This window comes from Macrobrachium nipponense, chromosome 1, assembly GCF_015104395.2.
Source record: "Macrobrachium nipponense isolate FS-2020 chromosome 1, ASM1510439v2, whole genome shotgun sequence".
NCBI classification, from domain to species: domain Eukaryota; kingdom Metazoa; phylum Arthropoda; class Malacostraca; order Decapoda; family Palaemonidae; genus Macrobrachium; species Macrobrachium nipponense.
This window is the reverse complement of record NC_087200.1, coordinates 34,836,603-34,850,854: the sequence shown is the minus strand read 5'-3', so window position 1 is coordinate 34,850,854 and position 14,252 is coordinate 34,836,603. Positions and strand designations below refer to the sequence as shown.

Here is a 14,252-nt window from a genome sequence, read left to right as displayed (position 1 = left end):
CTGCTGTTACTGTGATGTGATCTACGCAGTACCGGCTAGCTCGGTGTCATGCGCGTTTGTTTGTGTCTCTCTGCCCTACAATCATGGATTTTAGCCTCGGGTTGAGGAAATTTCTAGTAATCATGAATGAACATGCCTTCCGTTTACTTAGAAAATTTCAACAAGATATCTCTTATACTTGTTCGGTGCGGGTTTACCGCACGTAACAGATCTCTGTACGAATCTACCGCGGCATAGCACTATAATAATGCTCTCCTGCTTATGCAAAGTGCAGCCTTATTTAGGGAAGGAAGCAGGCTGAGTGAGGGAATGGATGAGTTGCTGGGGACCATTTCCTCGCTGGAGAAGCTTGCTTTCCCTGAATAAACAGCAATTCAGACCTATACAATTTTTCCTCACGAAGAAATTGGAATAACATCAAAGATCTTGTAATAATTCTAATTTTCTCTCAAACGGCTTGAGGATCACCTCGGGTGATAGCGAGAGGGTGCAGACATCCGAACAGAGGAACAGATGTTCTGGCACATTGTCTGAAAGAATTGGAAGCCAAATTGGTCGGCTCTCCAGTTCCTCGAAGGGTGAGTTTGGATCGAGTGGCCCAAATCATCTCGGATAATTTCTCAGCTCTTTCATAGCTCAAGAAACAGAGAATTGGTTATGGCTTGGGCACGGAACGTAACGGTCCTCAAGAGGTTCGTTAAACTAGTGCACGTCCGTGCGGGTCTTCTCGATCGAAGGCAACAACTACTGACGTCTGATAATCCTCACTTAGAAGTATTTCGAAAGTGAGGAGAGACTGAGGGCGTCCTTTCGTTAAGTTTTTCGTAATTTTGAAGACGAAGGAGCTTCCTCTTAAGTTGTTCCCTTATTCATGATCCTAGAGGATTAGCTTTAGCGCCACATGTTGGCCTCTAAGAGTTGGATTCACAGAGGTCAGGTAAATAATTCAGAGAATTGTCCAAAGACCCTTCCCGAGAGAATCGGTGTAATCTAACTTCGTCACTTAGTGAAGTATCTAATATCTCTCCTCTCTGAGTCTGAAGGCGTTCAGACTATCGAGAAGCGATAAGATCTTCTAGATTAATGGCAGTCTCTTGGCCAAGGCAAAGCAGTGCTGCCTATTTTCAGTGTTCAATCGGAGCGGGCCGTTTCTGGATAGTGAAGGGAAATGACTGTTTCCTCCAACTCGACCTCTGTGAATTTCTTTATGGTTCTATCTTTCCGTATGAAGTACGAGATAAGAATAGAAGTCCTAACTATTGTAGAATATGCAAATATGTTGTTGACGGCCTCTAGGCTCAGAGATTTGGTTCTGTCAAACAACAAAGCTTCACGATCTTTGAGGTCTGGGGAGATCTTGAAATTCTCTGGATCGCAGGTTCCGGCATGGAACTTAGACGTAGTCTGAGTTTCTGATGCAAAAGCATTTCGAACCTATCCTTTCTGCGAACTTAATACACGTGACCAGAAAGGCTAACATTCTAACCGCTCTAGCCACGGCAAAGAGGGTTAGTGAGCTTTTAGCTATCATCAGAGGTTTTAGCTTTAAAGGACATAATGCGGTCTGTCCTCTAGAGCCTTCCGTTCTTGATAAGAACGAAAACCTGTCTAACCCTTGACCCGAAGGTTTGGAGACCAAGGGTATGGCACAAATTATTGGGCAAAGGCATTAGAGAGTCCTGTGCCCTGTCGGGTCTCTCAAGTTTTATCTTAATAAAACTATAGTAAGTCGAGGTCAACGGACAATCTGCGGTGTTCCGTAAAAGACCAGACTGGTTCATGTCCAAGAACACCCTGGCATTATAGTCAAGGAGTTCTTTTAAGAAGTCTCATTCATTATGTTTGCATAAAGATTTGAGATTTTTTCTTATATGAATGCTCAAGAGGTGAGGGCGCGGCCTCGGAAGCATTTCAACAGAGCATGACACTCAGTAACATCCTGAGTGCCACGCTTTAGCGAAGCAACTCTGTGTTCGCTTCACACTCCCGACGGGATGTGAAGACGACATTTTGAGATCTGTAAGTCCGCTAGGACCATACATATCCGTAGATATATTTATTGGGGGCAGCAAGCAACACGAATCCTATCCTATAGAAAAGGGATAGGTGTGCTTTTAACTTTGAAGGGTTGGTCGCTTGAGGCGCGTCCGTTTTCTATAGCCTAGAAGTTATGGAACTAACTTTAATAGGTTAGGTCAGGTGGTGGTTTTAGCTTCGTTGCCCTCAGAAGTATGGTCATATGGTCTAGTCACATTGTGGTCACGCCCCTGTTGACAGATCATCTAGAGCGCACCAGCATTACAGGTATCTACCTCGCTGGCAACTCTAGTAACGCAGAAGCAGACTTTAGTGACAGTAATCACGAAGTCGGCTATGCTAACAGGTGAGGAACCAAGATGTATATCATCAACTTAATTTTAGTTTCCCAAAAATCCTATTCTGTCTCTTCCCACCATCCGAAGGTGGGATTCAGCTATATATATCTGTCAGGTAAGTTTCATGAACAAAATGTTATTGTTATAATACAATTAAGTTTGTTCATACTTACCTGGCAGATATATATAATTAAAGTGCCCACCCACCTCCCTCAGGAGACAGTGGCACTGATAAAATATGAATAGAAAATGGGAATAGTTCCTGATATCCGCCTCCCAGCGGCAGGAATGGGTACCACCACCTGGCCGCCCATGCTGTGTGCCGCGAATTTGAAATTCTGTCGGACTTCGGAGAATACAGCTATATATATAATCTGCCAGGTAAGTATGAACAAACTTAATTGTATTATAACAATAACATTTTGTCTCTTGGCATAACCCTTTTAAGGCGAAGGTCACGTGACTTCTCGTGTGCTTGGACAACTTGCCTCCTACCGAACGCAGTCAGTCGGCAGCTGTCAGAGCGCCCAAGTCAGTTACGAACTTCGCTGTGGACTTAGTTCGGTTGTTCCATAACAATCTTTTCTTCGTCCTAACGGCTTGTCACAGTACCCATACCATCGACACCCACCATTGAGTGTCGGTGTCCTATCCACTACCGAGAAAGAACTTCACTGCATGGGGATAGGAGAATGTGAGACACTTCGCTGCAGACGGATAGACCAGTATGGGTACAGGACATCACCGAAGTCGAGAAGAGGGATAGGTCATACGACCATTCCCTTCTATTCCTCTGAGGTAATTGCATGACTTTTCCTGCGAAGTCAAGCATCCAGGGGATGGGGATTCGTGTTGCTCGATTTCGTACCGACTTCGTAGCGAAGACTCAGAACCCTTCGGTTCCTGACGATCGGTTAGAGTCCTTCACATCCCCTCCCATAATGGACTTCACCGCCTTCGATGCGAAGGAGATGCTGCTTTGTCCTGTGAAAGCGCGACTGCGCTTTCTGAAGAAACTCGACATCCTAGGATGAGTGTTGAAGACTCTTCGTCAGCACCAAGATGACCTAGAAGTACACTCCTCGAGTTACACAAGAACTTCTCCGTGGCGCAGGTACTGAAGGCGGGGGTCTGTACAACCAGACCACTGGCACCTCCTTCTACCTTTTGGATATTGCCCACAGGTCCTTGGATCGTTTTCCTTGGGACCGTGGTGGCTGCTCAACAAGTTGTGTAGCTAACCCAGACCCTAGCAGGCTGAACAGCATCGAGTCCTGGTGTGACTGTATGAATAGATAAGTGAATGAGAGAGTGACTGGCTTCTCTTCCTATCTTTTTCTCCCCTCGACCTGTGGGTAGAGGGATACGGTCATCACCTTGCTGGATAAGGACGAGATGCAGGTGAGCTACTCGACAGAGCCCCATCCTATCCCTTTTCACTAGGGATGGGAGTGAATATCCACCACTTCCTCCTACAAGGGGGGGAAGTGGAGGCCAACAAGAAACAAACCATAACTATATGATGCCTCTTGCAAATAGGAACTTGTTCTTGTTTGCTGGTACGAAGAGATACGCTTGCCTCTCTCTTAGTACTTGGTCCAGAGGTCTGACCATTGATCCTGCGGTGCACACCCCGATCAATCGGACAGAGGCTTGGATCCCTCCTCGCTCTTACGACCAGGGAGGTATTCCAAGGTTGGGCGAACACCAGTTCTGTTCACAAAGACTCAGATTCCTCCCACCAAGAAGTGAGTCTTCCTATTGTAAAAGGACCGAATGGTTTGTATGCCGTGTCGGAACAAATGACAATTTGTCCAAAATTGCATTTTTCCTAACTATACAAACCTGAGGTCCTTTTACACATAGTCCCACCTCATGCCACCCCTCACTCTGCAGTTTTTGCTTGGGCCCAAAAACCAAAAGTGATTTGTTTACCTCCCAGTCGCGCTGCGCGCGCGCCTGTCGGACAAGCAGTTAACTACCGAACCCTTGTTCGAAAGCTTACGGACCTATCCAGCTGCCGGTAGTACCTTCCTATTGTAAAGGACCTCAGGTTTGTATAGTTAGGAAAAATGCAATTTTGGACAAATTGTCATATTTGATAACGTAAGGGCAGTTTCAAAAGATGCCTTTTTATAATATTTTTGCACAGAAATAAAAATTACCCTTTACATAATACATTTTTCATACACATTTTAAATGTAAAAGCATGAACATTTATAAAATCGACACATCGATCACTAATTTCCACCTATTTTTAACTCGATATTTCGAAAGAGCGGCAGGCGGCGCTCACAAGAAAGAACATGAAAAAAACATCATATTTGATAATGTGTGAAGGGCAGTTTCGAGCGTATCCTATCTCTGTGTAGAAGTAAAAATACCCTATACGTAATACATTTTCATACACATTTTAAACATGAAAGCACAAAACATTTATAAATCGACACATCCATAGCTAAATTTGCACTTATGTAACTCTATATTTTCGGCATAGAACAGGGTCAGAGGCATATATTTTTACCCTAATACCTATGTAATAACTGTCCATAAAATTTGTTAATATAATTTGCATAACCTTTATGGTCTGAACGGCATTTCTACAAATGTATGAACTCGTTAGAACAATGGCGCTAGCGGCGCTGTTAACTGAAAATTGTGTCGTAAAAATACCTTATTTTTTAAATGAATATTTTTGACAACAGCTGTAAAACCGATTTGCCGCTGAGCGATTGCGCCGTTAAGCGCAGGCACCTATATATTGAAAGTATCAGTAAAATAAACAGTTAATAACAAAAATAAACCTTAGGTCTCTGAATTGCTGGAAGCAGTAGAATGATACTTAATTTGCATAAAATCCTCGAGCATAGTTGATGGATCATCTGTAAGTTATCTGGAAGACGGACATGGATGCGTAGTTTGGCTCAAGTATGTATTTGGTGAAGAGACTAGTTCCAGTGTTACATTAATGACTATCTTCAACCGCAGTGAAACGTTCATATTAGCACGGACTCACATGGTGGTTCGAAATGGCTATCTTGACTGTCATTTAAAATTCCAGTTTACAACAAATGGGATGCAGGCTTGCATGAGTCAAAGCACAGTCGGTAGGGGGAATCAGGCACTACCTCTGTGTGGTGTTGCCTGATGAAGCAGAAGCATAAGAAACGACTACTAGTCTAAATAAAATGTGCTCAAGAGGCGGTGAAGAAAGATAGATTTGTGAGTTGGCAAGAAGGGTAAAGTAGCAAGGGCAAAGAGGATCAAGTAGACAAAGAAAATAGAATAGTACTCATAGAATTGGTAGTCGAAAGTGAACAAAATAGATCATAGAATTGTAGTCGAAAGTGAACAAAATAGATGAAAGGAAACTTCATTCAAAACAGCATTTAGATTCAAAACAACAGCTAAAGAAATAATAATTATGATACGAATGGTATTGAATAAAATTTTCAGGGTAACCAGAAGCTGTTCAAGTAGCACCATCTGCAAGTGATGGGAAAGCTTAGACATTGTACACTAAATACATACCTATTCCTCAATTGTTAGGGAAGAATTCCCTTACACAGGACTTGCATACAATGCCCTTTTCTGGGCTCAGCCTGTGTCGCTAGGTGAAATGTCCCTTTAGCACACATTTCTAAGGTAAATTATTGCTAACATACCAGAGAAAAAAGCTAATATCGAAATGCTAGAATATTCTGGCTCGCTCACCTTATTTAAAGGTGTCGGGGTCCTTTGCCATTTAGATTCATCCTCCTTCAAATCTCCCTCTACTAGAGAGGAGCCGACCTAAGGCCCACTCCCCGCTATCGTTACTGCTAGCGCCTCTGACGTTATTCCTTTTCGTTAGCACGATCCAGACCGCACGCGTTTTTTCTTGCTCTGTGTTGTGCTCGCTCTGGATTTATTATCCTTCATCATGCAACGTCAAGACTCATCTGCATCCAAGTGAAGTACTGCTAATAATGTTTTACATTATTTAAAGACGGCCAAGGGCCCGTTTAACCATTTTATTTCGGTTATTATAGACGGCGTCCCGGACGGCTTTGTTCCCGAGCCGCGCCCTCCCACGTGTTCCATTGTTTCGTGCTACACTCGGTCTTCTATACCGTTTGTGCTCGAATTATTTAGCAGTACATTATTATTCTACTGATGATGCATTATTGACGTAGCATTGATATTATTTATGTAATTTTTCACACGGGGGTTGTTTAAGAGTTCGCTCTAAGCTCGTAGCCTACATCTCTTCCTTCAGCTCAGAGTTCATGCATGCATGTTCTTTTAGTTGTCAGGTCTCTATGATAGACTGCCTAAAGGACTCAGGTCCTTTCTTTTTGGTCCTGAGCTACCCTGGTCACCGCCCTACGTTTCTACGTATCAGCATAGGCCAGCTACTTTGAGTCGCTAAGGTCGTCCTCCCTTCTCGGTTGGTCCGATCCAGCTTCTCCAGGACTCTTCTTTCTCTTCTCCATCATATTTCTTCCTTCTCCCCCGTGTTTTGCTAGGATGTTATTGATATTCATGCTTTTCGAGACGGTTCGGGCTGGCCTAGGCCACCTTCGATCGCATGGTCTTTCTCACCGTGTGGCTCATCCCACGGCCGAGAAGGGTCCAGGCGACCGCTATGAGCCACCCAGCGTCAGTCCCCCATGCTTACTCCCCCCTCCAGGGGGGGGGGATACGCTCGTTCACGTTGTCCCTGGCAACCGATCCGAGCCCCCTCCCTTCCTCCCCCCACCACGCGGGGGATACGGGAGTTAGCTGGAGGACACTCGACGCCGGCGTGTCTCAATACCGCTTTCCCCATAGAGTACTGAGGGGACCCCTGCCTGGCCGAGTCTCGGTTGGCCACTAGGCTCGGTTACGCTCGGCTCCGCTCGGCTCTCCTCGGTTCTCAGGCTGCGCTCCCCTACCCCGAGTCATCACCCTCCCCCGCTCCGGCAGATCAGGGCTCCGGCATTGCCAGGTCCCAGGACCAGTGACTGTGGGTGAGCTCCGGCATCATTTCAATACCTCATGCATGTTTACGTTTATTCTTAACATCCATTATTTTAGTTTAAGTTGGCGGAGACCCCGCTCCCCATCCGGGTTTCACCACCTACTTATTCTAATTTTAAGTTTTTACGGCGGGGATATCCACCCGCCACCCATTATTGGTCCCCTCCTGCTCCTCACCCGCCATCCCAGTACTCCTCGCTCTGGCTTATAGGTTAGGTACTAATCCCGTCTCAGTGATCTTTTATCCTCCAGCAACGCCGGAGACACACTGATTCAAGTTTTACCAACCCTATCGGACACTCACCACGTTACACGGCAGAAGAGCAGGTAGAGACTGATCCTTAGTATTATCTATTAACTCCGGTGCATTCCGGTGTTATGATATATCACATCACGGACTTAGTCCAGGATGTTAGTGTTGATACTCATGTATCATTTCACTTACAGGTCACCCACTGCATGGAGTCGGGCTGCAGTGCCGTACTCCAAGACCCCTGTGGGCACGAGGTTTGCCGGACCCACGCTACCTGTGCGATCCGGTACAACGATTCGTTGGTTTGGCACCACAAGAGCTGCACGATCTGCTACGAGTTCATGGATCAGGTCTCCTCCAGGGTAAGTAGGCCTCCGGATGCTAAACCTTGTCATATTTAATTCATTGACCAATATAATTCGTGACATATCAATCAGCATATATTTTAAGTTAATCTTAAGTAGCCTTAAGTATTAATACTAACCCTCTCTTTCAGGATGCCCAAGCGGTTAGGGACGCCGCTTTGACCACTTTGAAGGCCTGGGTGGGTGGCTTTGGACGGAATGTCACCAAGGGCCAACCCTACATTCTGTCCAAGAAGATGGCCACCCTCATCTTCCCCGGCGGAAAGACCGCCTCCTATGTGGACCCAGAGGCGGCGGCTCCTCTGCAGGTCGCACTAGCTTCGGAGGAACCAGCGAATCAGGAGGTCCTGCAAGAAGTAGCAGCGCTTGACCTCAACCTCGAACCCATGACGGTAGACGCCACAGCTAGGGATGTAAGTGAGGCAGGTTTAGTAGGGGCTCAAGGTTTTCCCTTGAGCCCATCTAGAGCTTCTTCCCCTACTTCTTCTACTTCTTTTCAGGGATTCACCGGGGATGGGCAGTTGGTCAGACCGAAGTCCGCCCAGGTGATCCCTAAAGTCAAAGGTAAGCGTGACTTTAAATCGCTTCAAAAGACACTGTCCAAGAAGTCAGGTTCTAGCAGCACCCATAAATCTTCGGCTCACCATCCCGGAGTGGACAAGACTAGAATGACTTCGTACTCGAAGGGTTCCAAGTCCAAGTCTTCTAGGGACAAGGCTCAGCTCTTCTCCGACATTGAGCCTTCAACCTCTACAGGAACCCGTCCTAGGACTCCCAAAGAAAAGGTGGAACCCTTCACCTTTCGACCCGGACACCTTCACTGCAAATATTTCGGCCAATATTATGCAGCAGATGGGTAGTCTGGTTGGGAACTTATTGCAAAATAAGTTCCAAGAGATGTTCACCCAGATCTCGTCTTCTTTGGAGGAGTCAGGCCAGTCAATCCGAGCCATCTCGGAGAGACTAGTCACTCAGGAGAACCTCATTGCAGGTCTCCGAGAAAATCCTGCGACAGTTCTTGCACAGCCCGGCATGGTAGCCCAAACCATGCCGGACTCACGTACTCTCCCTACCTTCACGGCAAGCAATCCCTGGAGGATTTCTTCCCACACTCCCTTCGTAGACGGGATGCTGATTGGAGGGTTGTGGAACTCGAAGGCTTGAGGACTTCGAGTTCCATCCGGCAGATCTGCAACCCCCCTTCATCGGCTATGCCCGTCTTACGGAAGCGGCGATGAGGAGAGAAGACAAGATCCCGAAGGAGACAGTCATCCTCTCCTGGGAGCAAGCTCAACGTGAATGGCTTAGGAGCCTGGAGGAGTGGCAATGCAATAACACCAGGGTCCAAGCCTTTAAAAGCGCCTTCACGATTTTCACCGTGGACGCGGAAACGCCCATCCCGTTCACTTCGAAGGTAGCAGAGCTCACTTTACAGGCCACGATGAAAGATGAGCCAATGCCGCAGCTCCGGGAGACGGAACTTACATCCCTCCTGCTCCCCGGAACAGACAATCTATGGTTAGATCTCCCAGCCACCTTTTCGGTCGGGAAACTTAAACCGGATTGTGCCATCTCTCAGTTTAGCGAGAGACTACCCAGGCTTCCGGACAGCCTCATCCAAGCTGAATTCGACGCCAGAATGAGATTGTCTAGGTCCCTCAATACTCTAGTTATGACGGAGGTATCGACTCTGATCTACGGAGAAGAGCCGCTATTCAAAATCATAGCAAAGTCACAATTGTATACAATGCAATGTGACTTATATGATTTCGTCATAGCTAGACGGAATTGTCGGAAACATGTCCTGGCGGAGGCCACCATCCGACATGAGCCCAATAAGCTCTTAGCTGCTTCCATCTGGGTTGCTGATCTCTTCCCAGTGTCGGTTGTGAACTCAGTTCACTGCGAGGCAACCAGACTCAATCAGAGTCTGAAGGTTCGCTGGGGATTGACCAGCAAGAGGAAGTCGGAATTGGCTGCATCAAATAAGAAATCCAAGAAGCCTAGGAAATTCCAGCCTTTCCAGGCTCCTCAGCAACAGGCAGTGATGCAGGCGGTTCTGGTATCACAAGTACTGCAACCGTCCACCTCCAAGGCGCAGCCACAACAACAGTTTGTGCTGGTGGCGCAACCTCAGCACACGCAGGCTTCGACCTCCTACGCTGTCTCCCTGGCTTTCAACTCCGTGTTTGAAAGCCAGTCCTTTCAGCCTGCCTCCAGAGAGGTGGCGGAAGAGCATCTAGCCGAGGTAAGAACTTACGAGAGGACGCAAGACACGCCCTTCCCCGAGCCAGGGAGAATCCTCAGGTAGGAGGGAGACTGTTCCTCTTTTGCCGACAGATGGAGGTTCAGCAAATGGGCCCAAAGTATTGTGTCCAAAGGTCTAGGCTGGAGCTGGATCAAAGTCCTCCTCCATCCAAAACCTTCCATCAACAACCAACAGCGAATTGATAGAGTACGCTCAGAACTCCTTCAGAAAGGAGTAGTGTGAAGAGTCAAGCATTTAAAGTTTCAAGGTCGCTTGTTCAGCGTGCCAAAGAAAGGCTCAAACAAACTAAGAATAATTCTAGACTTATCCTGTCTAAACTTATCCATTCGTTGCGACAAGTTCAGAATGCTGACCATCTCGCAGGTGCGGACCTTACTACCCCGTGGGGCCGTCACCACCTCTATAGATCTTACAGACGCATACTATCATGTTCCAGTAGCAAGACACTTCTGCCCGTTCCTAGGCTTCAGGCTAGGGAACCAAGCATTCTCCTTCAAGGTAATGCCTTTCGGGCTCAATGTAGCCCCCAGAATATTTACAAAACTGGTGGAGACAGTCGTTCAAGAACTCAGGTCTCAAGGAATAATGCTAGTAGCTTATCTGGACGATTGGCTCGTTTGGGCCACAAGCATCGAGGAATGCCACAAAGCAACGGTCAAAGTAATCCAGTTTCTGGAACACCTAGGGTTCCAGATAAACAAGACCAAGTCCCGGCTAACACCGGAGTCTTGCTTTCAGTGGTTAGGCATTCAATGGGACTTGAACTCCCACACTCTATCAATTCCGTCGTTGAAGAAGAAAGAAATAGCCAAGGCAACCAGACAATTTCTCAAGTGCAAACAGACGTCCCGGAGGAACCAGGAAAGGATCCTAGGCTCTCTCCAATTTGCTTCGATAACAGACGTTCTGTTAAAAGCAAAACTGAAAGATATAAACCACGTCTGGTGCTCAAGAGCAAACAACAGATCCCGAGACAAACTAGCCACTGTCCCGGCGATCTTACGCAAACGCCTCCGCCCCTGGACGGAGGTCAAGAATTTGTCAAAGACAATTCCCCTTCAGTTCCCTCCGCCGGCACTAGTTATCCACACAGATGCGTCACTAACCGGCTGGGGAGGGTACTCTCAGTACAAGAAGGTACAAGGAACCTGGTCCCTTCCATTCCGCCAGCTTCATATCAATGTACTGGAAGCTATGGCAGTGTTCCTCACCCTGAAAAAGCTTCATCCAGCCAAAAGAAAGAATCTCTTATCAAAACTGGTGCTGGACAGTGCAGTGGTAGTACACTGCATCAAACAGGGGAGGCTCCCAAGTCAAGCCATGTGAACCATGTCATGATAGCCATATTTTCATTGGCAGCCAAGAACAAATGGCACCTGTCCGCCACCCATCTAGCGGGAGTAAGGAACGTAATAGCAGATGCGCTATCTCGTTCAGTCCCACTGCAGTCGGAGTGGTCCCTGGACAAGCAGTCATTCAACTGGGTCTGTCAACAAGTCCCAGGGCTTCAGGTGGATCTCTTCGCCACGGAGTCGAACCACAAACTCCCTTGTTATGTGGCTCCCAACCTGGACCCTCTGGCTTATGCCACGGACGCCATGGCTATAGATTGGAATCAGTGGAAGAAGATTTACATCTTTCCTCCAGTGAATCTTCTCTTGAAGGTTCTGAACAAACTCAGGACGTTCAAGGGACACATTGCTCTAATAGCCCCCAATTGGCTCAAGAGCAATTGGTTCCCACTATTACTGGAATTGGGACTCCGACCTCAACGGATTCCCAATCCCAGGCTATCACAACTAGTACAAACGAAGACTGTGTACGCTTCCTCAGGGATTCAGAAAACCCTAACTTTATGGATTTCATGAAGTTTGCGGCCAAAAGGGATGCCAACATCGACCTTCAAAATATCCTATTCTTAGAATCGGATAAACGGGAATCAACCCTACGTCAGTATGACTCAGCAGTTAAAAAACTAGCTATATTCCTGAGGAATTCTGAAACCCAAACCATGACAACCAATCTGGCCATATCTTTTTTAGGACACTGAAAAAGGTTTAGCAGCAAGTACTATTACTACTACTAATCTGCACTCAAGAAAATCTTCCAGTTTGGTTTCAAATAGACCTAACAGACTCTTATTTTCCATCTATCCCCAGGCCTGTGCTAGACTCAGGCCATCAGAGAGGCCTAAGTCTGTGTCATGGTTCTTAAATGATGTTCTCAAACTGGCCTCAGACACTGATAATGAATCATGTGACTTTTTACCCCTCCTGAGGAAAACATTATTCCTTTTAAGTCTAGCTTCAGGAGCCAGGGTATCTGAACTGTCGGCTCTATCTAGAGACTCTGGTCATATAGAGTTTCTCCCTTCAGGAGAAGTATTACTTTCTCCAGATTGTCAATTCTAGCTAAAAATGAGGACCCACTAGATATGTGGGCCCGTGGAAAATTCTCCCACTTCCACAGGACCCATCCTTATCCCCAGTTACTGCCTTAAGAGCATACCTAAATAGGACGGCCCTAAGATCTTCAGGTCCTTTATTTACGAGGGAAAAAGGTGGCACTATTTTCTTAAAAGGAATTAGGCAAAATATTATATTTCATTAAACAAGCCAACCCAGAGTCCTTCCCTCGTGTTCATGACATTAGGGCAGTGGCTACCTCTGTTAACTACTTTCAGCATATGAATTTTGATGATCTGAAAAAGTGTACAGGCTGGAAATCTCCGACAGTATTTAAACGCCATTATCTTAAGTCCTTAGAGCACTTAAATTTCCAGCAGTGGCAGCGGGAAACACAGTTTCTTCTGACACTGCTTAAGTAGTAGTAAGTAGTTTAAATCTAGATCTCTCCTTTCTACCTGCCTCACTGACATTCTTGCCGTGGCTCTGCCACCATGTAGCCTTTGTCGTACCTTGGATGCCACATGTTGTACATAGTTGTGATGTTTCCTTGTATTTTAATTTTAGGATTAATCACACTTTAATTTAATATTGTATCTAATTTTAAGGTTAACTATATTTTACTGTATTTACTCTTAAGTTTTCAGTACCTTTGTTACCCAGTTCGTAACTTTATTCTTAGATTATACCAATTAACCTTAATTGTTTTTTTATTTTTCCTACAATATTCTTTTTGTACTCCATTGTTCCAAGCTTATGTGGCCATTTCTCTGGTACTACTTCACGTAGCGACACGGGCTGAGCCCAGAAAAGGGATTTTGATGAAGGAAAAATCTATTTCTGGGCAAGGGCCCGTGTCGCCCAGTGAAATCCCACCCTTCTCTTGTACCCCCCCTTTTTTTTTTTGGCCCAAGCTTGGGTGCTAACTCCAGGTATGACGTCAGAGGCGCTAGCAGTAACAGTAGCGGGGAGTTGGCCTTAGGTCGGCTCCTCTCTAGTAGAGGGATTTTGAAGGAGGATGAATCGAAATGGCAAAGGACCCCTGGTAGTGGTTTCATTCGCCCCAGAAACCATACCGACACCTTTAAATAAGGTGAGTGAGCCAGAATATTCTGGCATTTCCATATTAGCTTTTTTCTCTGGTATGTTAGCAATAATTTACCTTAGAAATGTGTGCTAAAGGGACATTTCACTGGGCTACACGGGCCCTTGCCTAGAAATAGATTTTTCCTTCAAATAGATTTTTCCTTCGTCAAAATCCCTTTATTGCCGAGTGTTTTTTAACTCAATATAGTGTTTAACATGTTTTGCGAGGTCCATTGGCTGTTAATAAAGCTAATTCTTAATGCTCATAGGTTGTTGGTGATTGTGATTTTGTTTATAAATTCTGTCACATAATCAGAATTGCATTTTATATGAAAAAATTATGTTAAAATTGCAATATGGTGTGATAAATACTGGTATTTGACTCAAGAAATAGTTCCATCCATAAATTGTCTTTTAAACATAAACTGTGTAGGTGTTTCTTCCATTCAGTAATGTAAATTTTTGCAGAGTGTCATTGAGAATGGGGCTGTCGTTGAT

General features: G+C 45.8%; 1 protein-coding gene across 1 annotated transcript in view; it reads left to right on the top strand.

Annotated features, from left to right (window-relative positions):
- LOC135219226 (uncharacterized) overlaps positions 1-14,252 on the top strand; it is a 78,804-nt gene that overhangs the window by 38,039 nt on the left and 26,513 nt on the right. The window contains exon 2 of the mRNA XM_064255811.1: positions 14,223-14,252. This exon is cut by the window's right edge and continues 78 nt beyond it. Within this exon, the coding sequence (XP_064111881.1) occupies positions 14,223-14,252 (30 nt within the window). The remainder of the gene's footprint in view (positions 1-14,222) is intronic.